Source organism: Desarmillaria tabescens (genome assembly GCF_030435595.1).
Source record: "Desarmillaria tabescens strain CCBAS 213 chromosome Unknown EV420scaffold_38, whole genome shotgun sequence".
Classification (NCBI taxonomy): Eukaryota; Fungi; Basidiomycota; class Agaricomycetes; order Agaricales; family Physalacriaceae; genus Desarmillaria; species Desarmillaria tabescens.
In genome coordinates this window covers 242418-268782 of record NW_026848337.1, presented here as the reverse complement: position 1 = coordinate 268782, position 26365 = coordinate 242418, and the positions used below count along the sequence as shown (strand labels likewise).

The 26365-nt window shown below is 47.9% G+C and overlaps 11 protein-coding genes across 11 annotated transcripts; 3 read left to right on the top strand and 8 right to left on the bottom strand.

Moving 5' to 3' along the window:
- Positions 1 to 277: 277 nt before the first annotated feature.
- EV420DRAFT_780242 (uncharacterized protein) lies at positions 278 to 3684 on the bottom strand. Its single transcript, XM_060483440.1, has 3 exons — positions 3505 to 3684; positions 2908 to 3440; positions 278 to 2849 (listed from the first exon to the last, which is right to left on the bottom strand). Exons 2-3 carry the CDS (start codon positions 3388 to 3390, stop codon positions 495 to 497), a joined length of 2838 nt encoding a protein of 945 aa, XP_060326926.1. The 5' UTR covers positions 3391 to 3440; positions 3505 to 3684; the 3' UTR covers positions 278 to 494.
- Positions 3685 to 4345: 661 nt separating this feature from the next.
- EV420DRAFT_1565143 (uncharacterized protein) lies at positions 4346 to 5557 on the bottom strand. Its single transcript, XM_060474010.1, has 5 exons — positions 5292 to 5557; positions 5194 to 5240; positions 4927 to 5137; positions 4682 to 4892; positions 4346 to 4625 (listed from the first exon to the last, which is right to left on the bottom strand). Exons 3-5 carry the CDS (start codon positions 5101 to 5103, stop codon positions 4393 to 4395), a joined length of 621 nt encoding a protein of 206 aa, XP_060326925.1. The 5' UTR covers positions 5104 to 5137; positions 5194 to 5240; positions 5292 to 5557; the 3' UTR covers positions 4346 to 4392.
- A 674-nt stretch (positions 5558 to 6231) lies between these two features.
- Positions 6232 to 6617, bottom strand: EV420DRAFT_1646954 (uncharacterized protein; the record flags this gene model as incomplete). Its single annotated transcript, XM_060477981.1, has 2 exons — positions 6232 to 6365; positions 6416 to 6617. The coding sequence occupies 2 exons, from the start codon at positions 6615 to 6617 to the stop codon at positions 6232 to 6234; spliced, it is 336 nt and encodes a 111-aa protein (XP_060326924.1).
- A 1620-nt stretch (positions 6618 to 8237) lies between these two features.
- Positions 8238 to 9645, bottom strand: EV420DRAFT_1707785 (uncharacterized protein; the record flags this gene model as incomplete). Its single annotated transcript, XM_060479568.1, has 4 exons — positions 9215 to 9645; positions 9003 to 9158; positions 8832 to 8954; positions 8238 to 8720 (listed from the first exon to the last, which is right to left on the bottom strand). The coding sequence occupies exons 1-4, from the start codon at positions 9260 to 9262 to the stop codon at positions 8238 to 8240; spliced, it is 810 nt and encodes a 269-aa protein (XP_060326923.1). The 5' UTR covers positions 9263 to 9645.
- A 3235-nt stretch (positions 9646 to 12880) lies between these two features.
- On the top strand, positions 12881 to 14205 carry EV420DRAFT_779720 (S-adenosyl-L-methionine-dependent methyltransferase). The gene is made up of 5 exons (XM_060483437.1): positions 12881 to 13087; positions 13135 to 13245; positions 13294 to 13653; positions 13700 to 13966; positions 14020 to 14205. Exons 1-4 carry the CDS (start codon positions 12898 to 12900, stop codon positions 13963 to 13965), a joined length of 927 nt encoding a protein of 308 aa, XP_060326922.1. The 5' UTR covers positions 12881 to 12897; the 3' UTR covers position 13966; positions 14020 to 14205.
- Positions 14206 to 15505: 1300 nt separating this feature from the next.
- On the top strand, positions 15506 to 17415 carry EV420DRAFT_1622130 (glycosyl transferase family 90-domain-containing protein; the record flags this gene model as incomplete). Its single annotated transcript, XM_060475776.1, has 6 exons — positions 15506 to 15696; positions 15749 to 16122; positions 16176 to 16885; positions 16946 to 17031; positions 17081 to 17284; positions 17337 to 17415. The coding sequence occupies 6 exons, from the start codon at positions 15506 to 15508 to the stop codon at positions 17413 to 17415; spliced, it is 1644 nt and encodes a 547-aa protein (XP_060326921.1).
- Positions 17416 to 17477: 62 nt separating this feature from the next.
- Positions 17478 to 18040, bottom strand: EV420DRAFT_1565106 (uncharacterized protein). Its single transcript, XM_060474009.1, has 2 exons — positions 17941 to 18040; positions 17478 to 17883 (listed from the first exon to the last, which is right to left on the bottom strand). The coding sequence occupies exons 1-2, from the start codon at positions 17941 to 17943 to the stop codon at positions 17515 to 17517; spliced, it is 372 nt and encodes a 123-aa protein (XP_060326920.1). The 5' UTR covers positions 17944 to 18040; the 3' UTR covers positions 17478 to 17514.
- A 73-nt stretch (positions 18041 to 18113) lies between these two features.
- Positions 18114 to 19070, bottom strand: EV420DRAFT_1565104 (uncharacterized protein; the record flags this gene model as incomplete). The annotated part of the gene is made up of 2 exons (XM_060474008.1): positions 18114 to 18606; positions 18662 to 19070. Coding segments are annotated over 2 exons (653 nt in total), but the record flags the coding sequence as incomplete, so codon positions are not given.
- A 171-nt stretch (positions 19071 to 19241) lies between these two features.
- EV420DRAFT_779691 (uncharacterized protein) lies at positions 19242 to 20871 on the bottom strand. Its single transcript, XM_060483436.1, has 8 exons — positions 20772 to 20871; positions 20582 to 20714; positions 20388 to 20527; positions 20194 to 20335; positions 19897 to 20139; positions 19673 to 19840; positions 19580 to 19617; positions 19242 to 19524 (listed from the first exon to the last, which is right to left on the bottom strand). The coding sequence occupies exons 2-8, from the start codon at positions 20711 to 20713 to the stop codon at positions 19362 to 19364; spliced, it is 1026 nt and encodes a 341-aa protein (XP_060326918.1). The 5' UTR covers position 20714; positions 20772 to 20871; the 3' UTR covers positions 19242 to 19361.
- Positions 20872 to 21316: 445 nt separating this feature from the next.
- On the top strand, positions 21317 to 22912 carry EV420DRAFT_1565099 (kinase-like domain-containing protein). Its single transcript, XM_060474007.1, has 2 exons — positions 21317 to 22025; positions 22078 to 22912. Exons 1-2 carry the CDS (start codon positions 21443 to 21445, stop codon positions 22890 to 22892), a joined length of 1398 nt encoding a protein of 465 aa, XP_060326917.1. The 5' UTR covers positions 21317 to 21442; the 3' UTR covers positions 22893 to 22912.
- On the bottom strand, positions 22913 to 25761 carry EV420DRAFT_1565096 (uncharacterized protein). The gene is made up of 4 exons (XM_060474006.1): positions 25554 to 25761; positions 25384 to 25496; positions 24966 to 24998; positions 22913 to 24910 (listed from the first exon to the last, which is right to left on the bottom strand). The coding sequence occupies exons 2-4, from the start codon at positions 25460 to 25462 to the stop codon at positions 23316 to 23318; spliced, it is 1707 nt and encodes a 568-aa protein (XP_060326916.1). The 5' UTR covers positions 25463 to 25496; positions 25554 to 25761; the 3' UTR covers positions 22913 to 23315.
- Between the last annotated feature and the right edge of the window lie 604 nt (positions 25762 to 26365).

The following is a 26365-nucleotide window of genomic DNA, read 5'->3' as shown; positions in this document are numbered from 1 at the left end:
ACGAGGTGAACGGCAGCCACTGAACAGTCTGAGTGAACGCGCGCAAGGAAATTTATGCATGTGACTAGACAATCGCGGAAGACGACGACCTACAATATCGAACGTTCGGCGAAACTATAATTGGGTCGCTTATTCCTACGTCATGATGAGCTTCAATATTCAACATAAATAGGGCTCCAGTCTTCCGTCTTTTTCCACACAGCCTCCCAGCATTTCTATACTTGCTGTCAAGAACTTGACTAAAAGCGCCAGAGAACGCATGCAATTTCCTTTCGCCATAAGCTAAATCCAGCACAGAGACATGATATATCGAATTTAGTGTCACACAAATCGAGGAGGGGGAAGTTTGCTTTGCAATACGGCTTGAAGAACAGGCAGTCGCACTCGAGCAAAATGATTTTGGCTCGATGTAGCGAGCAGACAAAACTGGCTGAGAAAATGGACATCAACTAGCCCGAGAAGGGCAAGGGTACAACGCTTGTTGTAATGATGCACTAACAAGGATTGTTACTACTGTCTCGGTCGGAACTAAAGCTCATTCGTTCGTCCCGGAAGCGGCCATTCAACCCAAACTCTCCAACGCAGGATCCTGTGACGAACGCTTCAAACTCCGTAAAAATAGGTGGAGGCCGGTCATCATAATATTCGCGTAGCCTCTTCAAACAGGCGGCCCAGGCTGGATCCCGACGGCGAAATAGCGCCAGTTGGCGAAGCGTCTTTCGCTGACCTCGGACAATGAGAGCAGCGCAAGAGGTGAACAAATTCTGCGGCTCATGTAAGATGTCAAGATATTGTTCATATACCTGCTGAGGCAGCCGGCGTCTCGCCGATGCCAGTCCAACGACTATCGATTCCATGATTTCTGGTCTGCCTGACCAATTGAGAGTCGTGAAGAGTTGCTTGTCGACAAAGTGTGCAAATGTATGGTCCATGAATATGATAGATCGGAAAAAGTAGTTGACGAGTTCACATGCAGGATCATCAAGACGTAGTTCATATGGCCAGATCCACGCTTCGCCCTCAAATGCAATCTGGACCAGCCGGGAAGCTAGTTCGGGTGTACACCAATTTTCGCCGAGAAAATCTGGCGAACACGATGTGGATTTGAGGAGACGAAGGAAGACTGCGAGCAGGTTACGCTGATCTCGGAAGGTGGATGAGGAAGGCAAAGAGATCAGTGGATAGAGTGCTTTCAGGATGGCATAACGATTCCTGTCTAAATCAGACGTGGGCGTGTCACTGTTAAGGTCGAACGACTCGGCGTCGATAGCAAAAAATATGGATATTTTTTCTACAACCCATTCGAGGGCAGTATCATCATTGTCATCGGCGACGACTATCCTTCGAATTTCGGGCCAGCGGACTGTGTTCAGGAGGAAACGGATTCGCGGGTCCAGTTGCGGCTCTGGCCCAGCCTCCGGGTTGGGGTCATCATTCGATACAGCGTCTTCGATTTGCGCTGAGCGTAGGAAGATGGCATTTGCGATAGAGGGGTAGAGAAATTGTTCAATGGCTCCAGTAAGCGTGACACCATCGCGAGGCATATTGTCCCAGACCTCCACCCCGTTCCATTCGAAAGTTATGGGAGGGAAAGTAAAGCCTGAAGCCCAGGCATGTTCCGGGAGATGGAGCAAAAGCAATCGGGCTACGTCGAAGTCGGCGGCATCAAACGGCATAAGTTGCTTGAGCAGATAGGCCCAAACGATAGGTTGTAAGTCAAGAAGTTTATCGTTTGAAGTTAGATTAAACTGAACCAAATCTTTTACTTCATCATGGCAGCCAGTCTGTAGAGAGAGAAGTTCTACGTAGGTACTAGGGGAGAAACGCTCCTTGATAGAAGCCGGTATAGACAGACGGCTGGACCACTCTGGGAAGCGTAGGAGGGCTCGGATGAGACGATCGATTCGACGTTCTTGAACGTCGTCGTCGTCTTGCGACAAAAGACCCTGAAGCGCCTCGTAGCATATGAAGGAGATCTGATCAATCTCCTGCCGTAAGGTCTTGACGGATGTAAGCGGCAGGGCACCTACTGACTCTACTACAACCGACCATACACTAGGATTGGAAGTCATATGGAACAGCCAAGACATTGCATGGACATCGGTTTCCTCTGAGTTGAGTTTGACCGTAGAACGCTCGGCTTTGCGGAGCGTGCGAGGTGGAGGTGGAGGTGAAGCCGACCCAGATTCGGAATGCCTGGTGGATGCCAGAGGAGCAGCGACCCACTTGCGAAAGCTGTCGCGAATATTATAGATGTGGGAATAGAAGGGAAACATGTAGTGTGACAAAGGTGTCTTATAAGGGCACTCGAGATACAAGATTGGGAGGAAGTTAGTCACACCATATGCAGCAAATGATATGAATGTGAGAGCTCCGATGACGCACGAGATGGTAACATGTAGTGGGACAATGAATATGACAAGTCCCACTAGAAACAGAGCAAGCGAAGAGCTCATGAGGACAGGAAGTAGGCCAATTATGAAATCCACACGCCACTGTCGCAGCCCCATGTATCGAAAATGGCGCACCCGGCATTTGTCGCGAGGCGTGCCTGAGGGAACGAGCAGGTACTGGTGGATCCACTGTTTCGTCAGAACAGCAAAGAGGGCGGTGCCGAGACTGAGGGCGAGACTAGTGAACCATAACCCATTGACCCATGAGCCGGATGCCGAGGGACGAGATGCGAGGTCTGTAGAAGGGACGTTGTTCACGACGGAACCATTGGCGGCAGCTCGCTGGACGTTGATGAGCTCGATGAGAAGGGATGCAGTGACTGCACTGTAGTCGATCTGTAGGCTCTGTGTTGCTTGGACGAGAAAGGTGGAGACCACTGCCGAGAAAAGTCCAGCCTGCCAGCCAGTCCCTCAGGTCAGCGTAGGACACCCTTTCTTGAAAACTGGTACTGACGAAAACCAGTAGAACATCCAGAGCATCTCTCCATCCTTCCACCATTCCAAGATCAAAGGCGCTGCATTCTTCAAGGTATGTTCTCCATATCTTAGCAGTTGACCCAAGCTCTTCATGTTGCTTATCATCCGGGAATTTGTGCTGGTAATCAAAGGGATCGCTCCCCTTGCTCTCGCCTTCTTGACGTCCATTCTCTTCGTTATCAAATGAGTAGGAAGCGGGTATGACAATAAAAGACACACCATCGAACTGATAACCGGATTGTGGAATACCCATAGTCTTTCGCTTTCCCCGCCTTCGCCGCCGACGCGCCGAAAATGATTTTATATTCTCAGCGTCTGGCTCCGAGTCCTCTGAAATGTCAGAGCCAGAGGATATCGATCTATATTTCTCGTCTTCATCACTTTGCACATTGGGGGATGGAGGATAACTTGGCACAGTGTGAATGGAATGATCACTCTGCGCGCTATGGATCGAAGGCATGAATACCGAGTTCAAATTTTCACGATCTCTGAGTTGTTCTTCTTGTCCTGCTAATATATTCTTATTCAATATCTTCTGACTCTGCCTCTATCGAGGGGACGAGCGCTTGCTTACCGTTGAGCAAAGCAATAATACTGGCAGGTATATAAACCTGAGTGTAGTAGTCAAGCAACAGATATTAGGAGCCTGAAATGGCACCACCGCCACTGTTTCGCTTCTGTGCTTTCTTCAAGTTATTTCCGCGAGAACTTCGAAGGGCACTATAGTTGCGAGTGTTAGCGAGCATACATTGACTACGAGGCAGCAGGCCGACTCAAAAGTTCATTCGCCAAGCATGAACAAACAGCTGCCGGCAGATTCGAATTGCGCCGCTTATCGTCTGTTTTGCAGCTTTTGTTCACCTCTTCTTCAGTTCTTAATGGATTTCTTATTGGCACGAGAATCTGGTGGCGAAAGGCCGTATATAGTGTTTTTCTGCGTTTCTATGGACGTCGTCAAGTTTATCAGTTGCTAGCCTGTCCAGTGAGATGCGGAAGAACCTGGAAGAACGTCAAGTGGAAGCACGGAACGATCGTCTCCTCTTGGGTAATTTCTGCGAGACTCTAATAACCTTGGATAATTCCGCAGAGCTTGCCAGTGATCTCTTTCTTTCGTTCCCATATTCGACGGAATTGAGCATGCGCGGTTATAGTCCTTCGCCGATGCTTTCCCCTTCATTATGGAGTGATACTGTTCCAGAAGCAAACCTTCGGGTGCTCGAGTTTAGTATATTGTACGATCTTCCTGCCCCCAAAGTGGCCTCAGATGAAGTTTATTTCCTCGCCCGTCAACTATCCCATCTACGCCGAATCTGGAAAAAGCTTCTGCGAGTTTATCCCTTAGTACTCAAAGCCGAGCAATTAAACACTATAATCTTCTATGCGACATAGCTACTGGAAGTACGTGCTTCTGGACTACAGAATCAGACTCAATTGCAATTGTACATTTTTCAAAGTACAGGTTTCAAGTGGATGATACTCCCCCGCTCTCTTCTCCACCGGTCTCAGTATCCTCGTTTTCCCCTCCACACCCCATGTCACACGAGCCAACTTCGCCATCTCCATTGGAGTCTTGACCTTCTCCCTCGTCTCCTTCGTATGCTGGATCTCCATCTGTAGGATCAGACAATCCCGGGTCTTCAGTTGGTTCCCTCGTTGGATAAGGGTAGTCCAAAGAATCAGTGGCGTACGGATTCTCTGCAAGATGCCGCCATGTACTTATTAGTATCTCCAGACTCAGAAAGAGTGCCTACCGAGGGTGAGCGAGGGAATTTTCAAAGTGCGTTCTCTTGAAGTGGTTGTTGGCGACTCGCTGGCTGTCCCGGTTCTCGTCGACGTTCGTGTTGTACTACTAAGAGTTCCAGTGGAAGTCGGCGGTGTCGTGGTAATCGCCTTGCTTGTAGTTGTCGGTGCTTGCGTTTTCGTTGTGGTGGGAGTGTTTGGCGTGGTCGCTTTGTTGGTAGTCTTTTCCGCCGCCAGATTTCTTCTTTCTCGGGACTAAAGGAGCAGGAGCCGCTGTGGGGTTGAACGTGGTCACCTCCACCGAACGCGTTATCGAACCACCTTCCATCGTACTATTGAGGTCGGCAGTGCCGACCGCGAGGGGTATGCCATGGACGGCCACTAGGAGTGCCAGGACGGTGAGGCAGAGGAGGTTGGAGTTGTTGGGAGTCATTGTTACCCGGGATTGGGCGAGGTGTTAATGTGACCTTGAAAGCAATTGATTCGGTTGACTGTTTATGTAGAGGAAAAGATGGAGAAATACCAGCACAATAGAGATGTTGGAGTGCACCAGGCAAGCGTTCAAGCGACCTGTACGTCCAATCAATGGTGGTAGCGAATAGCCAGAAAGGAAGGGCTTACCAGCGCTCGACTAGTACCAGACAGAGAGGTGGTGTATCACACTGCGAGCACGAAGGTTTATATAGGAAGACCCATACCGATGCTCCCTCTTTAACTGGCGGGTGTAACCATACGACGATCCAATGACGCTGGGAAGCATCCCCCGGGGGGCACCTCTGCGTCCAAGGTGATTGTCGATATGCCCATTTCTTTGGTGACAATTGGCGGGTCGGGAACAGACTTGAACGTGACACACAAATATTAAATGAACAGTATACGGCTTAACGCAGTCGCGTCTGCATAGTTACGGTCCACCATCCGTGTTATAGAATTCATAATGTCGCTGAGGTCGATCTGCCGGAACGGTGCAGTGCCATAGTTCGAGCATATAGTTTCAAAGACCGTAAGGCTCATCCTCGTAGACCCCGGAAGTCGGAACAATATCAGCGGGAATCACCTTGGTACAACGAGAGACGCATGCCGTCTCAGTTGGAACATGGATAGGCTTCCCATGCTTTGGAACAATGCACAGCCCGAACCCGCGTTCATCTCGGTGACCAGTTCTGGTTTGTATTACAAGACCTGTAGACCGGTGAGATAGATTGGGATATCAGAAATCCTTCAACGTATATAAGTATCCTTCAAAGGGTCAACTTTAGGAACAGTCTCAGCAAATATGAAGTCATATAGTTTAGTTTAGCATTACGTACCCAATGGCATAAGAGCTCTGTAACTGTGTGAATATCTTTCTTGAAAGCATCTTCCGCGTCAGGACGATATTCTATTATAGTGAAAAGATCGCTTCATAGGATATGCGACGGCCCTGCACGTCTTGACGTAAGGCGAAAATATTTAAGTCCTTCCATCCGACAAGCAATATCTAACAATCTTACTGCTGGATGAAATTATGATGACTACCTTTGTCATGGTATTCAGCAGGGACGCACCCAGTCACCTCGCTCTAAGCAACGGCCTGAGTCGTTGCCTCTGGCATACTGTCATAAAGCTCTTGATCTTCACGCTTTCCTTCCACCAGGGTAATCCGGCTCCTTGCAGCTATCATGATATCATACATGGCCACCTTGAGGATTCGACCTAGGAGGAAATACCATCAAAGACAAAACGTGTCAGCTGAAATTTCGTACTTCTCATTCTTTCGTTTTCATAGGTGCAGACCCCATAATCAGTATTTCCAGTGAGCCAGACTTCAAAACCTGTACCGAGATTATCGATGAGAACGCCGTCCTGAGTTGGTGCCTGCATCTTCGGAAAGATTGCCATTGGCAACTTTGCTTCGCCATTCGTGGATGTTTCTGCAACGGCCAAGAAAATTGCATCGAAGACCATCCTAGCCCCGCACTGCGACCATTTATCAGGTTCATAACATACACTTATTGGAATTTGGATCGCTCATCCTCATGCTGACATGACGATACATACGTTTCAGTTGCACTTGAAGATCATTGAAACCTGGTTGCGCTGACTGCCGAGCTTTCTAGTTGCCTCGATAATATAGCCTGATTGATAGCTAGACGTTTCCGTTCTATTCACATGTTCGTTAGATCCGTTGTTGATATAGCTGAAACGAGATTTTCTACGAGGCTCGATGCTCAGACCGTAGAAACGCAAAGGGGTACATTATCTTGAAGGGCATACTCTTTTTTTGGCAAAAACAGCTTTCAGTGTGTTGGCATGTTTCATGATACGTTGCATTTCTTCCTCAGTTTCCTCGATCCCTTTGAGTTCTTCTTGAACTGCTCGTAGAATCTAGATACGTCCTGGCCGTTTTCATCTTCGTAAGGTTCACGGGTGAGTCTGACGAGCTCCTTTTTCATTTATGAGTGCAGCTCTGGACATGATGAACTGGAGCCAGGAAGCGAGGGTCCGTTTACTTTAGAAGGCTGGGATCGGATCGGAAGGAAGGAAAGAAAGAATCATTGCCGCGATATTTTAGGAACGCGAAAGGTGCACGTGACTCGTCATGACTTCCCCAGCCTAGCCTGGCAAGCCGTCTTTATTATATACTCGCGGAACTCGTATCTGTATATAAAGCCTGGTACCCGGGGCGGGGATCCATAGAGGATCCCCCAAATCTCAGCGGATTTCAAACTCAGACGTGATCCGGCTGTCCGGCTCACTAATTCATGATGACACATCACCAAATTTCAGGGCTTAGTACTTCGCACTGTCATACCCCAGCATTAAGCGCTCATTGATTAGAACATTGAGTAGCATGAAGTATTTAACTATGGAGGAGTGGCATATATCAGGATTCAGATGTTGTTTAACTGAAGAAAATTCTCTATATGGCTCAAAGCGGATGATGTTGTTGATTATTCATCCATTAGTGCTTCTGTTTTGCTATGTTATGGGCAACAGATATCTAGAGCAATAATAACCTCATGAAATGCCTCAAACAAGTGGAACAGTGGTGTAAAGATGATTTGGCGATGCGTCGCGCTAGAGGTACACGGAGCACATGCCGGCTTATCTCCAGCATCCTTTCGGAGTTGGAAAATCAGCAAGATTGGAGGGTTCCTCTATGGACCCCCGCCCCGGGTACCAGGCTATCCCCAGCCTGAGTAACGCCGAGCTCAGTTCTTGAATCTCTTCAGGGTGCCAATAACTAAGGGCTTAGGCTACAGTTTACTGTGCGATATAGCTAGTACTCGCATTTGTACGATCTCATTTGTACTACCCAATCAGACTATCTTGGGAGTGGGTTACATGGCATGTCCATAGGTCAAACATGGGCACCATGCTCGCCTTGATCTATGCCCCCCTCCTGTAACGCTGAAGTTATAGGGACTTGTCTGCTACAGTCCTCGAATAGTAGACCGAAGAGTTCAATCATTCGGGGATTGGGATGAACCTGAGATTGATGCTGTTGACAACCACAGCTGATTATATTTCGTCGACCCTATGAGGTGGATACAGATACCGTCTGCCAAACTAAAGAATGATAAATTACTTGAAAAAGTCGGCCAGGTGAATGGTATCAACGGGAGTAAGCATCCGTTTTTTACATTTGTACATCGGGGACATTTCTTCCCACTTCACCTTCTGTTCACCGCGGCTCTCAAATCTAAAGACCTGATGCCCTTTGCCTGGGTCGATGAGGTTGCCTTTCGCGTCCATCATGTCTGTGACCCAAGATTTCAGCACATCGGAAATATCCCAAAAGGCAACGTCGTCGAAATAACAGTGGATATACCGAGCGTGTAGGAATTCGCTTGCATCCAAGGCCGTTCGGTCTTGTCGATTTCGAAGTTTTACGAGCTCGTGAAGGTCATCGTAATCCTGTGCCTTTAGCTGGCTGTTGCGTGCCCAGTCAATAATGCATTTGATTTTCATGATTATGAGATCCAAAATGCTCGCATATAAGGTAGAGGTGTTGGACGTCTCTTCGATTGGATGCATGCTGACAGCGACGGGGTGTTCAAGAGGCATCTGTAGGTCGGTAAGTGGAGTTAAATCTCGGCCCTATGAACTGAAAGATGAACTTACTTGGGAGAATGGTCTGAGCTCAATTCGGACTCATGATCGTGGATCTGAATCTACGAATGATCCTCGGTAGATGAGGGTCGTTTGGGAACCCTTGAAGTGCAGATAATACTTCTCGGGATGTTTGGAAAGGAGGAAATCCTTCACCGTTTCGGGGTATGTGATGATAAAATCCAGACCCTAGACCGTGTCGGTGTAGGAATATTACAGTATGTATGACAAACTTACCGAAGTATCGCGAAAGGAGTAGTAAAACTGCTTGCTGGCAGCATGACCGCCGATCAGCTTTACCATGATCGCTTTATCTTTGATGAGAGTCAAGTTGCTGAGAAAATCCTGAGTGATGGATTCGAGTGTCTCGGGTTGATTGTACAAGAAAGAATGCTGGAAATAGAAAATTAGTTTTAACAGAAATACAGAGGGGTGTGATTGGACTGTACGCGATCAAGAATGGTGGAGAGGGCTTGGGGAGAGAAGAGATCTGACATCTTGAAAAAGATGAGTCTGAAAGTCAAAGTCAAAGGGCCGAGTCGAAGAGCTGAAAAATGTCTCCTAGCATTCTAGGTCTCTTTTAAATATCAACCCCTGGAACCCACAGAAGCAAGAACAATGGACAGAAGATGCTATAACATCACAAAGAAAACCAGCCACAAGCAAACTCGGCATTGTCGGTCTCTAGTGTGTTGTGTATTGTCGGTAGAAAAGGGAAGACAAAGTAACTCATCTGATCAATCGACCCTCGTGATGTTATTGGCCGAGGAGGCTTACAATAAGAAGTGCACCAATATCTGGCCCAGGAAGGCAGGCTGAAGCCTAAGAAAAGCGCATATCAGTCATCTATTCATGGAACATTTATAATTGAGAGGATCCTTCTAGTAAGTTGATGGTGACAAGGAGTGCTGTCTAGGATACGCAAGATTTATCCACTAAAGTTACTTGTGAGTGTGCTGAAGGGGAAGCATCGGTACTGTACAAATGTGTCTGTGAATCCATTTCGCCGTTCGGACTTGTTTCGGACCGCTGCAAAAATAACTCTTTGTAACCACGCTATTAACTGGAATAAAATCAATACCAGCTGTAGGGTGAGAAGGAAAGAAGTAGTTTTTATTCATGGTTGGTGGTCCTTTTACTTTTAAGTGGTTGAACGGAAAGAGAAAGGCGCATTGGGATTTGCCACGATTTGTTGACGTATCCCCGATTCTTTCCGAAGAATGAGGAAACGACAGAGGGTTATAGAAAGCCGTAACTGGTCATGAGTAGTGCCAAACTGTCTGGACAGGGGCTATACTCCAGGTTGGCTTAGCTAATTTGCAGTGATTGGCGAGCATGTGGCATGCTACGGCTGGCATGCCGGGTGGCTGAAAGTGATTGCCGCTGTGGCTGAAAATTCTGTCTTTCCGACTTCTCCCTATTGGTCTTTTTTTCTTTTTTTTTGAACTCTGCATTTCGTTAACCGCAACAAGTACACTAACTACTAAGACGTGGTGGAGGTATAGGTCCTCAGGCAACTTCCTTCCCTCTTGTTCCATTTCCTCCGCTCATTCCTCTGCTTTCTCCTGGTGTTTCGACGTCTGTTGTGGAGTAGAGTAACGGACTTTGTGGTGTTTTTGCGCCCTGATTGGGCTAATTGAGTTGGTTCTGCACTTGGCCATGGCCGTGTGATGATTTGCGAGCGTTTCGTGTGTGTGTGTCATGTAGGTAATGCTCTCGTGATGTGGCAGGAGTGCGGTGACTAACCGTGCTCGTCTTCTGAGTCGTCTTCTTCTTTCTTCCACCAGTCTCCTTCAAGTTCATCTTCTTCCTCCTCCATTACTGGGGCCGGCCTAGGGTTTCGTGGTTCTCCTGCCCTAGTGAATGCACCCGTCTTCTCAATGAATTCACTCAGGGCTGAAATTCTGTCTCTGGTGCCCAGAATGTCTGGCAGGTATAGGGACCTCGACACTTTTCGAAGTGTTCCTCGCTCTGTCTCATAGAGTGGGCACTCGCGAATGATATGTTCATGTCTGGTAGAGCTCGCCTATGTATCCATGTCTGGTTCTGCATTGTAGGACTCGGCTGTACGTCTCCCTCTTTTGCGCAAGGTCCAAGAAGTGACGTGTTGGCTTTAGCGATGGCGGGAGTCTATTTGCTGTTGCGTATCACCCCCGTTTCGGACTGGCCTCCCACAGTTTCTTTCATTCCTCCAATGTCTTTGCTTTCGCTTCCCTTTTGGCATTAGCTCTTGTTTTGCTCATCATCTCTACTGACTTTTCTGCTCCTCTTTTCGCTAGGTAGTCTGCTTGCTCATTCCCTACGATATCCTTGTGGCCTGGACACCATGAGATTTCGACTGTATGTGAAGGGTTGCTGTCGAGGAATTGCCGTATTCGACGATGAAAGACTATCGAGAATTCTTGTCCAGTCTTGGGTAGGGTGTCGAATATCGCATCGACTGCTGATGCGTTGTCCGTGAAGAAGTGTAAGTGCTTTATTTCTTCATCTTCTTTTGCGTGGTTCGTCGCTTTTGTCGCTCCCATCGCAAGGGCTGCCATCTCCCCATCATAGACCTCTGCTTTCTCTCCCAGCCCCATGCTGAGCTCGAAGGCCTGTGTCCCGTCTCTGAATCCCACTACTCCTGCTCCTACTCGCCTCTTTCCCCGTACGTCCCGCTGTGATCCATCTGTGTATATTAACAGGTGTTCCCGGGTTTGCAGCCTTTTTATGTTACTGTTGTGTTGGCATGCCGCTGCATCTTTCGTCTGGCCGTTTGTTCCATTTATGCTAAGTCTTTCCCTGTAGTTGTGTTTGGTGCATCTCCATGGTGCTGCAAATTCCGAGAAGGGGTGTCTCCCTATTGATCGACGAACTGTTATGGTGTCGCAGATGCCTTTCTTTTCATTACCATCCTTTAACATGATTCTTTTTCTTTTTAGGTTCAGTTCCAGAACACGATTTGATTTCGTGTCTGGTATCACTCAAGTACGTTGTTCAAGGGGGTACCGGAATTCCGGCCCGGCACACCGGGTAGGTAGGTAGGTCCAGCCGGATGTCACGAAAAAAAAAAGTTGACCACCACTTTGGGGGTCTAAAAATGGACTTCAAGGGTAAATTTTAGAGCATACATGATACAATATATGCTAGTGAGTGTGCTACTTACCTTAGGGCATCATACCTAGCGATACCAACACTCAGTCAATGCCATTGCAAAGTGGCCCTGCTGACTGGACATGGTGACATTATGACATCCCATTAGAGCACAGCCATGATTTAGACTTGATAGCGTACAGATTATGTTCAAAACACTTTCAATATTAATATCACGGCTATTTCAGGCAAAATATTCACCGAATTGAGTCGAAAGATACCCAAATTTAGTATAATGACATCATAAATGTCATGTGAAGGTAGGTAGGTCCATCGTCGGTGCACGAAATTATTTAATCGACCCACTGTCTTTTAATTCATTATTAGGACCCCCTTGACGTTGTTTCCTACTAATCAGTTTGTTGTTGTAGTGATATTTGCGTAGGCACACAACGATCAAGAACCTGCGACGATACGTCGTTACTGATGATCTACTTGGCTAAGACCAGCATTTTAGCATACAGGGAGCATGGAGTAGAGTTACCTTTGAGTGCGTGTGGGTTAGGCAAGATATTCAGAGTGGCATCGATGTCTGAGTGGGATGCAGGTGACGAGGGGAGTTGCTACGGTGTCGGCTACACGCTGCAGGTGTACCTTTAGTTGCCTTTCATCCATCTATGATACTTTTGAATTCATAAAATTGATTGAGGATTTGGACTTGCTATGGTTGCAGTAGCCTCCCACTTGATTTGCATAGTACAAGGTATGCAGTAGGAAATATTTTCATTTTCAAGACCTAATGCATATGCAGGGATGGACAGAAATTCGAATGGAGAGCAAAAGCATAACATACATTATTATCACAGCTCGGATTAGATGTTAGATTGTGCAAAATGCGAGCTTTTTTGCACCACCACACTTCCAGTTTAAATCAATCAAACTGTATTATATGTTTCAGCTTGAACAAGCACGTTCACGCAGATTAATTTACAAACCGTTTCTTCATACAAAAAGGAAAGAATCGGGGACCCGGCAAGTGCCGCTACTGGATCGATCAACCATGGCGACCTTTGCCAAGAAATCCTTCAATGCATCTATATATGCTGCCTCAAGGCCAACATATCCCAAGGCTCTGTTCGACTATATCTTCGCATACCACGAATCTGGAATTCTTCCTCACCAACAGTCGGCGTCTTCACCTCGCTACAGGCCACGATGGGACCTTGCTGTTGATCTAGGATGTGGAACAGGTGAATTATCTCTTTTTTTGTTTATGCTGCTTGACTTAGGACTACAGGTCAGGCTACGATTGAGCTCACTCCGTTCAAGAAAGTTGTCGGTGTCGAGCCTGGGGAGAAAATGCTGGAAGCTGCGAGAAAATATCTAAAGGAGAAAATCGGTGACTCTGGTGCGTTGTAGTTCTCTTCAGCAAAGAATCGCACTGACAGCATCTCAGCCGAATCTCGTTTCGAATTCGTCAATTCCAGTGCAGAGGATCTGTCCTTCCTTGGGTCTTCTACCGTGGATCTCGTCATCGCAGCTCAAGCAGCTCATTGGTTCGACTACTCAAAACTGTGGCCTGAGCTCGACCGTGTACTGCGCCCAAGTGGTACAGTTGCCTTCTGGGTGTACTCAGAGTTTCGCTTGTCCGCGTATCCTTCTCTGACGCCTCTCATCACCAACTACGCCCAAGGAACGGACCCAGCAACGTCTATTGGTCCACACTGGCAGCGTCCAGGACGAACTATATTAGAAAACCATCTTCTTGACGTGCCAGAGCCGTCGTGGGGAAAGATGGATCGTGTTTTCTTTACCGGTAGGTAACCTCCATGCTTCGCTCATCTTGTTCTAATCGGGTTCAGGGTCACATTATCCGGACCTTCCTTCCCCGCTCCCGGTCATCCTACGTACCAAGACAACATGGGGTGGTTTATTGACTTATTTCCGCTCATGGAGCTCGTTGCACACATACTTGGAGCGGGGCGGGGAGCAAGGGATCGAGGACCGATTTTGGAATGCGCTAAGAGAGGGTGCGGTGAAAGAGGGAAGTACGGCGGTAGAGGAGTCAGACGAACTCATGGTGGAGTGGCCGATAGGTATGATACTCGTCAAGAAGGGGGAGAAATAAGGTCAGTCTTTTCTCATGGAGGCCGGACTGCTTAGTGACCATCCTTTCTGACAGTGCGAGCTAATCAAGGCCTGTATACCCTCTCTCTTGGATTTTAATCATACATTGGAATGGCTCATTTCATGCACTGTGCTAACTCTTTGGGCCGTGACAAAATGAGCTAGGACCTCTCGTCGTTACTACCGTGCGACGTCCCGAACGAGCCGTGGTCGCATATATTTCAATGAGGTCGAGGCTAAGAATAAGGGAAAGCGCCACGACTGCGGTCAGGGATTAGCGAGTTGCTTTGCCTTCAGCCATTATTGGGCTCCCCCTTGACATCAACACATGCAGCCCTATTATTTTAGGTTTCATTCGGGCATTACGGCCGATAGCAGGATTCCATGGTTATTCCAAGGCCTTGAGCTCGTGAAGAATCAGACTATGATCTTTCGGGTAAACATACAAGGTCTGTTATCTGTTTCACGTTCAGTTCTTATACTGATAGGCGCCTTGAAGGCTCTGAAGGGTGATGCATGATGTAATATACGATGGGAGTACGTGTCCCTACTAGCCACTACCTTTGATTCATATTGAAGCTCCAGTTAGATAGCAAGAATAGTAGTCCTGGTGATGGGCACGTGCATTTCCATGAACAGTCGCGAGTTACTGTCCCCTGGACAGCCAAACGCGACATTGGAGGGCCACTGCCTACTGTTCTGATTAATGAGCAGGTCTGTGTAGTAACACTGCTGGGGCCCTGGCTTGCTGATATCATATCAGGGCAGGTTCCTTCCGTGCCTCAACTGCAAGACTTGGGAGTTCCTGAAATATCAGAGGAATTTACTGATACTCAAACTCAGAATAGACTTCGATATGAATGCAAGGATTCCTCGGTCTACTGGTCTCCTCCATCCACTAAACTTCGACGGCGAGAGAAGAGAAAATAAATTCATTTCTTCAACTTGTGCCAGAGCCCGAGCAGAGGTTTTTTTTTTTTTGCTTTTCGTATCGATTTCTGATTTCTGATTTCTGATTCCCGGATAAACAGATTGTTGCATTTCCCGTTGGGCTAGATCTGTCTTCCTGCTGCGTGATTGATAACCATGTTATGGCGACAAGATATAACTGCTCTCAGTGCTATGATCCACATCGTAAAAACCTATGCAAAACAAGATCGCTGAGGATCTTTAACTTTCTCCGGATTTTACATCTGATTGTAAGGATACCTCTCTTCAGTTTAATCTTGGCCGATTCCCTCACAACTTGTCCTTCTTTTCTGTGTAGCATGCTACGTGTTACTCCATCTTATCACAGGCTAAGCCAAGGACGTCAAAGGGCCGTTATCATAGTCGTGGCTCTCTTCGTTATTGCCAGGCAACTCTGGACAAGTTCCTATGGATCAGATATCGTTAATGTAACTTTCAAGACGTTCACCGAGCCTATTGCGGTCGACTATGTCAAACCTGTATACCATTCGTGGGGGAACTTGGGAGGTCTAGGGGATTTGCAGCGCGAGGCAGCGGGAGAAAAGATCACGGCGGGAGCAGACAATCTACCCATGCACGAATTCCTGTCGAATGGGCTGCTTGAAGTCAATCCAGAGGGCCCGCATCCTATCTACCAGCTCATCGAATTTTCGGAGAAGAAGTGGGAAGCCAAGCTCCAGCGAGCGAGTAAGACCCTGGACGAAGCGGTCGTCGAATATGAGCGCCGGTATAAACGGGCTCCTCCTCGTGGATTTGATAAATGGTGGGCCTTTCCGCAGTTTTGTGATGATTGTTTAAATCTAAGCTGTGCATAGGTGGGAATATGTTGAGAAGCACAACGTTCAGCTTCCAGACGAGTATGATCAGATATACCGAGACCTCGAGCCTTATTGGGGCGTCAGTCCAGTTGATCTAATAAGGATCGTCAGCGAATGGGAAGGTCACGACGATACCTTTACTCTTGGTAAAGAGGAAGGTCATCGTATCAGACTTGTCAACTATACTATCCGCGACCCCAGCACCCACGATCACATCTTGAGTGGTACCCGCATGCTTAGCGAACTGCTCGAAGACGTCGACGATTTCCTACCGCCCTTCCGCGCCGTTTTCCATCCGCATGACAACCCTGAGCACGTTACTGACTGGGAACTGCGGGAAAAAATGCTCGAACACGCTCGTGCAGGAACTTGTACGTCATCCACTTTTCTTCTCTTTTTCTTTCCAACCTAACGCCGGTCGCAGATATCGATGTCGACAACCCTGTTGTACCCATCAAATATGACGGATGGATCTCAGGCTGTGACCCAACTTCCCTCGCCCGGAGAGATCCCATCGACTTTACATTTAATGTATCCTGGCCACTACCGCCACCTGACTCTCCCAAAACCTTCATCTTCGACCACCGAAAGGCAATGGATCCTTGCCTGCACCCACACATCCTTCGCGAGCACGGACAGTTCCTCCCCTTCGGTAAAGGACCCATTCCCTCCCGCCACATGCTCCCTTCCTTCGCTTACTCCCAAACCTTACTGCATCACGACATCACGATTGCACACAGGGCCAGCTGGTTAGGCGAGCTCTCTGACGAAGAGGCCGTCGTATGGGAGAAGAAGACTGATGATCGACTGCAGTGGCGAGGCCGTACAACGGGGATTTCTCTCGTTCGGGATATGGAGTGGCGTTTTTCGCATCGTATACGGATGATGGATTGGGTTGAGGGGGGTATGGATGGGAACGTGACGATTTTCGCACCACCGAGGTCGAGAGAGGAACGGGTGGGGAAGGGCGAAGTGGTTAGGAAGGCGAGGTATGGTCCGGCAATGCTTGATATGGCGTTCTCGGATGATCCTGTACATTGCGATCCTGAGGTTTGCGAGGCTCTGGCGAAGTCATATGAGTTTGCGAAACAGCAGTCGCAGAAGGAGCAGGCAAGGTACAAGTATATTTTTGATGTCAGTGTCCGAGTTATCCTTCGGTTGCTTTCTGTCGTTGCTCATTTCTTTTATATGTAGGTCGACGGCAACGCATGGTCCGGACGTTTTAAATGGCTCTTGTCATCTCATGCGCTCATCTTCAAGTCAACTGTCTATCCCGAATGGTTCGTGGCGCCGACGAGGAACTAAGTAACTAGCTGAACTCTTGTCCAGGTTTACAGATAGGCTCATGCCATGGGTCCATTACGTCCCTATACAAGTAGACTACTCAGATCTCTGGGACGCACTCGTGTTCTTCCATGGTGATCTGAAGGGGGACAACGACCGTGAAGATCTCGCAAGAAAGATTGCTTCCGCCGGCCGGAATTGGAGTCGCACCTTCTGGAGAAAGGAGGATATGACTGCGTATAACTATAGGTTTGTCCTTAGGCTCGTTATCTCCCCCCCCACGGCTGACTGAAAGGTACAGAGTGTTCCTGGAGTACGCCCGGATTATGAGCACAGATCGGGTCGCAATGAGCTATAACCATTGGGAGAAGTCAAGGTAGACAGCTTTTTGTAAAGATTTTTCATGAATATTATCTTGGTACTAACAATAGAAAAGCGGTCAGCAGAAAAGATTTAAGTGGTTTCAAAGAGGCGACGAATCAATTACATTCAATGCATAAGTAGTCCTTCATTTCTTTGCCACAGTTCATCATGTCCAGCTGCAAGCATAAACGAAACAAGTACCTGCAAGAGTTGTCCGTGAATCTTAGATGCAAATAGCCAAGACACATCGAAGTGGCTATTGGCGCGACATATAACCTATTTTCTCTATATCTCGATAGACGAACGTATGACCAATGATAGAAGAACAATATTAAGCACAATGAGTGCCACGACGAGCCGGTTCTGCGGCATGCAAGAGGCCGACAGCTCTTTCTCGGCTCGTATATGAGAAACTGGGGTAACGTCCGCAGCGTCCTTGCGATCACAAACGGTAACTGGCAATGCAGTTTGGTCGATCTCGTGGTCTATGCGCTTTTTTTTAGCAGAGTACGCGAACCTGAGATGCTAATTCTTCAACTTACCATAAAAGAGTTCAATTGGATCCTCGAAGATCTCCATGCGAGGGAGATCAAAATATTCGCATATATCTGCACCCTCGAGGGCAGGATCGAACCCGCACATGGTGTTTATTTCAACGATTGTCGAAAATGCAGCTTTCGGTATGGAGTACACATATAGATTAGCTATGAAGCTGACTTGAATTCCGAAAAGAGCTTCCGCTTCCTTGACAGATATCTCATTGGATAGACTTGAGTCACAAAACCAATGAATGACTGGCCGGGAGATTATGTTGGATTGTGAATCAACATGAGGTTCACAGATTGTTAGCGAGGGACCAAATGTATCTTCGTTGTCCACCATAAACGTGTCCAGTAACTGGAAGGGGTCATAACATGGTGTTATACGAAGGTAGAAGGACATGTGTTGACACACTGGACTTTGGTCAGTATATTGCCCAGTTCCTCTTTATGCTACACCAACCTCCGACGTATTTCAGGTCATGCATCCTACGATCAAGACCCCTTACATTCTGAGAAGAGGACAATGACAGTCGTGAAGCTTGTGCAAACCATGAGTACACCATATGCTGTGTTTTTGCATAATATTTGGATGACCCATGGTCCCGGGGTGCAATGTGAAGAGAGTGCTCCTGAATGACAGACAAATTATGAATGATAAATGATCCACTGACAGGTGAAGGAGTCAGCAGAGACTACAGATGAATATTCATGACAATCACACCTGCACATAGAAAAGGGCATTGAAAAGTCATCCCATGTTACTTCCCATTCAATTGGCTCAATTAATATCTTGCCAACCAACACAGGAAGGGTTGACTCCTCTGTCCATACAAATACACTGCCTCGGCTGTAATGACATTGGCTATATGTCATCCTATACTTAATGTCCATGAAACAATCAAGCCTGAGGGCATCATAAATCTGTATGAGATGGCTTTTATCCAAGCGTGTACGGTGCATCAGCGAGTTCCAATCTCTGATCAAATTAGTGTGTGATGTGTCTGGAGCTATCCTGCTTTTGTGCAACCTCACTGCAGAGTGTTCACTTATATCCACATGAAAGCCATCAAAACCATAGTAAGACGAGAGTTCTTCCAAGACGATTCGGCCTCCTTCATTGATATACATATGACTAAGGTTACTGTCCTTTGAAGCATGGCCATTAGTTGTTACATGCATACTTTCAAGGCAATTACTCACATGTGCATGGACACTCCAACCCTGGCGAGATGTGCGGTACAATGTACCAAGGTAATCTGAGGCCGACTAATTTGAATATTCAAGATCGATATGCAGAGAATCGAGAAATGCGGCACCTCCAAATCATTGAACTACAGAAAGGCACGTAATTTGAGTAGCATTACAGTATATTTCGGAGAAGCCCACCAGTTGAAAATGGAAATGCAACAACTGAGTTGCAGTCAGAGACACACGATAGTCTTCGACTCGGTGTTGCGTGGTACCTGCAGACGGACATAAACTTGGAATTTCGAAAAGAATTTATGATTATCATTACCATGAAGTATAATCGCAGGAAATTCCGGAGACCTGCACACACCAAAGACCTGGGCAATATTTTGATGTCTAGACCATAAGATTAATGTTGCATGAACACTGTCACAAAATGTCGCAAGCATACTTAAGTTTTATCAGTTTATCAGCGTCTATGTGGAATTGCTGGAGGACACGTGAGCACCAGGATTTGATCAAACACAGTGCTGGCATAACCCACTCGCATGACATCTTGCTCATTCAACTTGCTGTGGGTACTACGTCGATATACATGAACAATTTTAGGTGCATTACCAATGTCGGCATTATAATGAGTAAACACGGCGAAATCGTTTGGGTGGTCGAGGCGATCTCTCAAATGGATATCCCCGAGAAGAACATTCCGAACCTGAATCATGTAAAGGAAGATAAGTCGCAGATTCTTCGTAGAAGAAGAAGGCATACAGATCCTTTATAGCTGTTCCGCTCCTTCAATGTCTGGACGTCTGCACTAAGTTCATCGGCTTTCTTGCTCTGCAGGACACCCAATGTGTGTATCTCTTCGCATATGCTGTCTGCGTGCTTGTCGATATTAGCCATGGTATGCCTTTGCAACGTCTCGATGGCACTGGTAAGAGCCTCTGTACCGGTCCTTAATTCATCCTTGATATCTGAAATAACGAAGCGCGAGTCGATAGCTGTGTGAATCTATCAACCAACCTGGGTAAGCATATATCGGTCAAGGTCCAGGGCGAGACACACCAGAAAGTCTGCTTTGATCGCGCGCACGCGTTCCTGGTAACCAGTAACAGCGTCAGATACTTTATTTGTTTTCAAGAAACGCTTGAAGCCACGGGACTTGCGCCGGGTGCTGTTTAACTCGGTAAGTAAATTGGTTAAGTATCTGAAGGTGCTTTAGTTAGGGAAACCTTCATAATTCCTTTGTGCCCACTCACATTTCAAGCTCTGCGCAAACACCACGGAAACGGAGAGCGCCACTTTCGCCGTGTTCTATAACGGCATTCTGAATCATCTCTACTGTCTTCTCTATGCTCTCCGCCAAATCTAGTAGATCTTCATCATTCGTGTCAGCTTTCTGTTAATCCCTAGTTAAAGACGATGAAACGCCGCACGTAAGCTTGTCGCATACCTGAATGGCCTCTAGTATGAGTACAACACATCCACAAAGGCCTTTGATATACGGAAATGGTGCCATTTCCCCAGCGGTCGCAGCAACCTTAGCTATTTGAATCCAAGTCTCCAGATTGGACGAGCGAGTCATGCTAGATGAACGTTCATTATCAAGTTGACCTCAAAGCGAGAGCAATAGAGATGCTCACTTTCTTGGAAGGCGGGTTGGGTGGTAGGTGGGTGAGCAGTATTACAGGGTGATGATGATGGGAAGCAAGGATCGAAAAGGTAACACAAATATACTTTCCAATGCGCGCTTAATTCTTTCGTTTTATCATGGTTATGACATTTCATACAGCAGTTTACAGCAGTATGCATAGCATTGGTGGTAACGTACAGCTACTGCTGTCCCCGCACAAGACCTAGGTCAGGGATGACCGGGTCCACAACCCTGATATCGCGAGCCATGTGCTGTGACGTTCATGATGTTCAAGGATATTGACGTAAGGATGAAATGCTACCAAACCTCTATCAGAAAAGCCTTGGATCCTGAACCGGCCATATCTCGAAGAACTGCTTCGAAAAAGTGAGTAATGAACTTAAGATGCTGAGTAAAAAGCTCGCCCAAGTCCAGGCTGCATCGGAGAAGAACACTGGTACTGACAGTAAAAACGCAAGGTGAACAGGTATAACCACGTGTTGACAAGCGTGCCTTTGCGCGTCGCGTTCACACGTGTGCCTACCCAAGCAAAGCCAAACACTGAGCCTTAAAAAGGCGCATCACATCCCGCCAACACATCTTGCTTTCCTTCTTTCACCTTCGTCGACTTTGATAGTCCCTTTTTTTCTCGCACATCCTATTTCACTTCATATCGCCAATATGCCTGACGAATCTTCGAAGCCTGCACCAATCCCTGACCTCTCCGGTACTCTTCTCGAAGACCGCCTTCTCTTCATGGAATGTCTTGGTGCTGGCAGCTTTGGCAAGGTCTACCGCGCGATTGACGTTACCTCGCATAAGGACGATCCCTGTATCTTTGCCGTCAAGTGTCTCCGTAAACCTGAGCGTGGTTCGTTCGAGGCGGACCTCCAAAGGCGCGAATTTCTCAGCCATCTCGCTGCTTCTGACCATGACAATGTCGTCACTCTCCATGAAATCATCATCGATAAACCTTATGTTTACGTTGTGCTCGACCTGTGTGCCGGCGGCGATATGTTCCGCGCTATCGTCACGGACGGCTACTTCACTCAGCGGACTGACAGAATCAAAGTCGCCTTTCTGCAGATTCTTGACGCCCTGCACTACTGTCACCAACACAGCGTTTTCCATCGTGATATCAAACCGGAGAATATCTTGTTTTCGAAGGATCACTCTCAGGCGTTCCTCGCAGACTTTGGTTTAGCGACGCTAGAGCCGTATTCAGACGAGCATAGGTGCGGTAGCTGGGAGTATATGAGTCCCGGTGAGCCATATACCTATTATATGCTGCCTGTTTTTAACTCGCTTTGAAACAGAGTGCATTGGCAAGGAATTCGGGTTCCGGGGCAAGTTGTATTCAACACGAGCCAACGATACTTGGGCCCTTGGCGTGCTTCTTGTCAACATGATTACGGCTCGATCACCGTGGGCAGTAGCTAGGAAGAAAGACAAATGCTTCGAGGCCTATCTCGCCAACAACGACTATTTTCTAGCCGTTCTACCCATCTCGGAAGGCGCGAACAATATTTTCAAGAAGATATTTGACCTTGACCCTTCGACGCGTATCTCCCTTCCACAGCTCCGTAGCGAGATTGTCGCGCTCGATACATTCTTCTCGCCAGCCCAGGATCCCGTCACCAGTGAATCCATGCCCATAAAACCTGACAAGACATCGCCTCGTAACTCAGCTTGCCTTCGCCGCTCCGGTATATCTATACAGCCTGCTCTTTCATCCCGTGGTATTGGTCTCCTCAGCATCACCCCTTCTTTCATCGACAGGATCGGACTACTCGTCGTCAAGGATATTGACCCTGCTTCTCCGCTGTCCGCTCCAGGGCCGTCTGCTGTAGAAACCTCGGTCCTCGCTGTTCCTGATGCGAGCACTTCACTAATGTCCGCGGCGAGCAGCATCGCGCCTATAACTCCCGAAACACATGCTGCTGTGGTCCCAGTTGAGATTGAGGAAGTACCGGGTATCCCGGGGAACGAGGATTTGGAATCGGTAGTAAGGAAGGGGCACAAATTTAGGGACCTGAGGAAGCCGACATGGGTTCGAGATGTGGTTCCGAAGAGCAGTTTTTTACAGAGATTTGTGCAGCGCTTGACGCCGGCGTCAAGAAGCATTCGCTAGTACGGAGGCATATCGGACATTGCTATTCTTATTCTTACTCGTCTTCAACTTCGTTTGTATATGCTGTGGTATTACGACAATACATTGCCTTTTGAACTTATTAAAACAACACTAAGGACTACACATGAAAATGGGGCAAGATATATAGAACGGGAGGCACATTATAGTCAACAAGGAACATACACGAAAAGTCGTAGAAAGCCAATGCTAGGTAACAATGCCAGATCTTTACCATGCCAACACAGTTGTATCCATCCATGACAAAGAAAAAGAGAAAAACCGTGAAGAAATAGTGCGTGCGAAAATGTTACAAGCAATGGAGCGTGAGCAAGTGAAATAAGTCTTAAACGTTAGATGAATACATAGAAGGGGTGGGAAGCTTCGGAATGGGGGTTTTAGACCGTGGCACAGGAAGAATGCTCCCTAAATCCGTTGTGGAGGCGGCAAATCAGGCATGAGCACATGCACGGGTCTTCCATCTGAGAAGCTGCCCTTATGTATCAGCTGATGGACATCTTCCGTCAGAACGAGGGAGTGGACTGAATGTGCGGGCGAGGGAGTATGAGGGAGGCTCGTCATCGAGGAATGTAGATGTGCTGGGAGAGGTTCCGGCAGATCCGTGGGATTGTATGATGGGACAGGCTTGCGAGGCATCCGACGGGGCGTTTGTCGAGGACTTTGTTGTTGTTGCTGTTGTTGGTACCCAACAAAAACGCCATCATCCATAGGCAGGACTGGTGATGAGAAGCGACGGCTGTCCGGAGTGAGTACGCTGCTCGTCGAGGGCGATTCAGGGTAGGCCTGCTGTGGTGAGGGCGGCATCCTCTGAGTCTGGGTTTGGCTTCGAGGTCGACTGAAGTTGTTATTCAGGACGTAGGACTCGATGGAGGATGTTGATTGGCGGCCGGCGTGCGGTAGGCGCGGGCTATAGCCCACTGTATGAGTCATGACCAGCTCTTCCCCGTTCTCCTCTGAAAGAGACGCTGGGAAGCGCGAAGAATATTTATCCTCATACGAGGCGTAAGGGTTGAAGGTCTCTTCTGAGACGGGACTCTCGGTTATAGCGTGTCCATAAGAGACGATGGGGCCCAGCGAATCCGCTTGCGAATGATGCCTCTCGACTCTTCCATTTGCTTCAGCGTCATACCCGCCCATTCCGACAACCCCAGCACCGTTGTACTTCTTGGCCTTTTGCTTTGTCGCCTTGGCGTGTTGGGATTTACTGCTATGGGTAGAGTCGAAGGAGCCGAGGGTTCCCCATCTACCTACGGTCCCACCATTAGAAGGATCGAGGGTGGCGGTGCGGCGGCGGCGTTGAGAGGCACATAGGAAGTAGACGAGGGCGGCGAGCACTGCGGAGAGTAAAGCAACGCCTCCCACAACACCGCCGGCAATGGCGCCCTTGTTGACGGAAGATACGGCACCTACGATGGCAGTGGCGGACGGGCTGCTGGTAGAGGACATCGTGCTGCTCATAAAAGTGGATGACGATGACGATCCGCCAGAACTCAAAAGACAGGAGATGTCGGACCCGTTAGTGACGAAGTAATCGGAACTTGTGGCCTGGCTAAAATCCGGGTAAGCCTCCATGGAGGCCCAGATTTTGTACCATCCCTGCGGAACATCAACCTTGTCCCAGGTGAATAAATCATTGCTGGGATCAGCACTTGTTGTGATAATCTTGACAAAGCCGTCGTCGGAGGTATTGGTATCATCACCAGCAGAAACAGTGAGATAAGTGGGGATAGCCCGAGCCGTAAGGTCCGTGATGGGGCTACGTGATGCCGTAGAAGACAATGCTGTGGTGGAAGATGAAGATGCGGTCACTGATGAAGAACCCGTTTGCGTAACGTTGATGTTCGTTATCATGAGCGACAAGGGAGTATCGGGACCAGAATATACCCATCGGACGCTCCCTGAAGTACATGTCGTCAGACTTGAGATGCCAACGAACACTAGAAACGGCGTAGAAGTGGACGATGCAGCGCTGGAAGTGGTTGTAGCACTGGACGAAGTGGCTGAATAGAATTTTTTCGTTAAGATAAGCGATTTAATGCCGATAACCAGACACACCTTGACGTTCTAACAGCGCCGGTTCAGCGAGACCTAGAAGATACATCTAGTCAGCTGAGGAACGGAGGAGAGATGGTAATGAATTGAAGGAGAAGTGTCGCCGGGTAAGGCACGGGCAATACAGAAATGCCACCTCTGTCAATAGTAATAACAGATCGACGCAGAGTCAAACATAGCCGCCATTGTGCGCCTCTTAGCCGAAAACGCGGTTAGCATGAGCCTAATCTCGCCACATACGTGACTGACAGCGCTAAGCGACGACGGCAGTCCAAGACATCCGCGGACCTCGACACTCGTTGCCAACAGCGAGGCCCAACGACTGTTGCCAGCGATGTCGCTGTCATATAGACACGAAGAGACCCGTTTCCGTTGGCTTGCACAGGGCGAAAAAAAGGGATGAAAAGAGCCAGAAACTTACCACGGGCACCAAATTCACCTCTCTCCGCCACAGCACCCTTCACCATCATCCAGAGAGCAAATAGAACGAATTTCTTCATTGTTTTTCGTATGATACCCCGGTGTGCATGAAAACTGCCCTTCAACAATGAGTATCCAGCAAAATTGGTGCAGAGACAGACTCCTCCTCACCAAACGAATGTTACACCGTGTCGCAGAGTCGGAGGCTCGACGATGAGGCCTCTTTTTCAGTCCCCAAGGGTAGAAGAGAAGAACAATAAGGGTGGCCTTGGTGGGCGTCTCCAGGCAAGCTCACCCCGGAGGCTTTACTTGGTTTTCAATTTCGCCGGTTACTATTAATAATTATTTTTACGTATCACTTAATCCCCCCCGTATCCCCGGTCGTTCCCGGTGCCGATAGCGTACGTAAGGGTACTAACTGGAGTACACTGTACAGCTCTGCGTACTTATATATTGTAGGATCTCACACGTGTTGATATGGATCTGAATGGCACTTTAAAAAAGCCCTGGATGGTATAAAGATGTGAATGGTTGAGCTAAACCACATATGTCGGACCATCATAACGACATTTCACTTGGTACGCGAATTGCCAATGAGCAAGCTAAAAACAGGTTACGACGCGAGTACAACAGAACCAAGGAAGCGAGTACTGGCACTAAGGCTAAAGGCTGATCCCATCTGTCCATGCCAGCTGCTCGCTTTCAGCAAGTTAAGTATAAAATGCCTCAACTCAGCAGCATTATCTTTCCCGTGCCAGGGTAAAATTGATTGGCTTGACCTCTGACAGGACAATTTGTCGACTGATCTAACGCGGTGTACGGCTGGGTGCTTTCCCATCTAACCTCGTCATTAACGGAACAGTCAGCCCATCATTAATGCCGAAGCACAGCACCTCATTATTAAGTGATCACTGCCGTTGAATCGGTAAGGCGCGATAAAAACAAATGATTCATCGACCCACAGACTTTAGCGAGTGATTAGG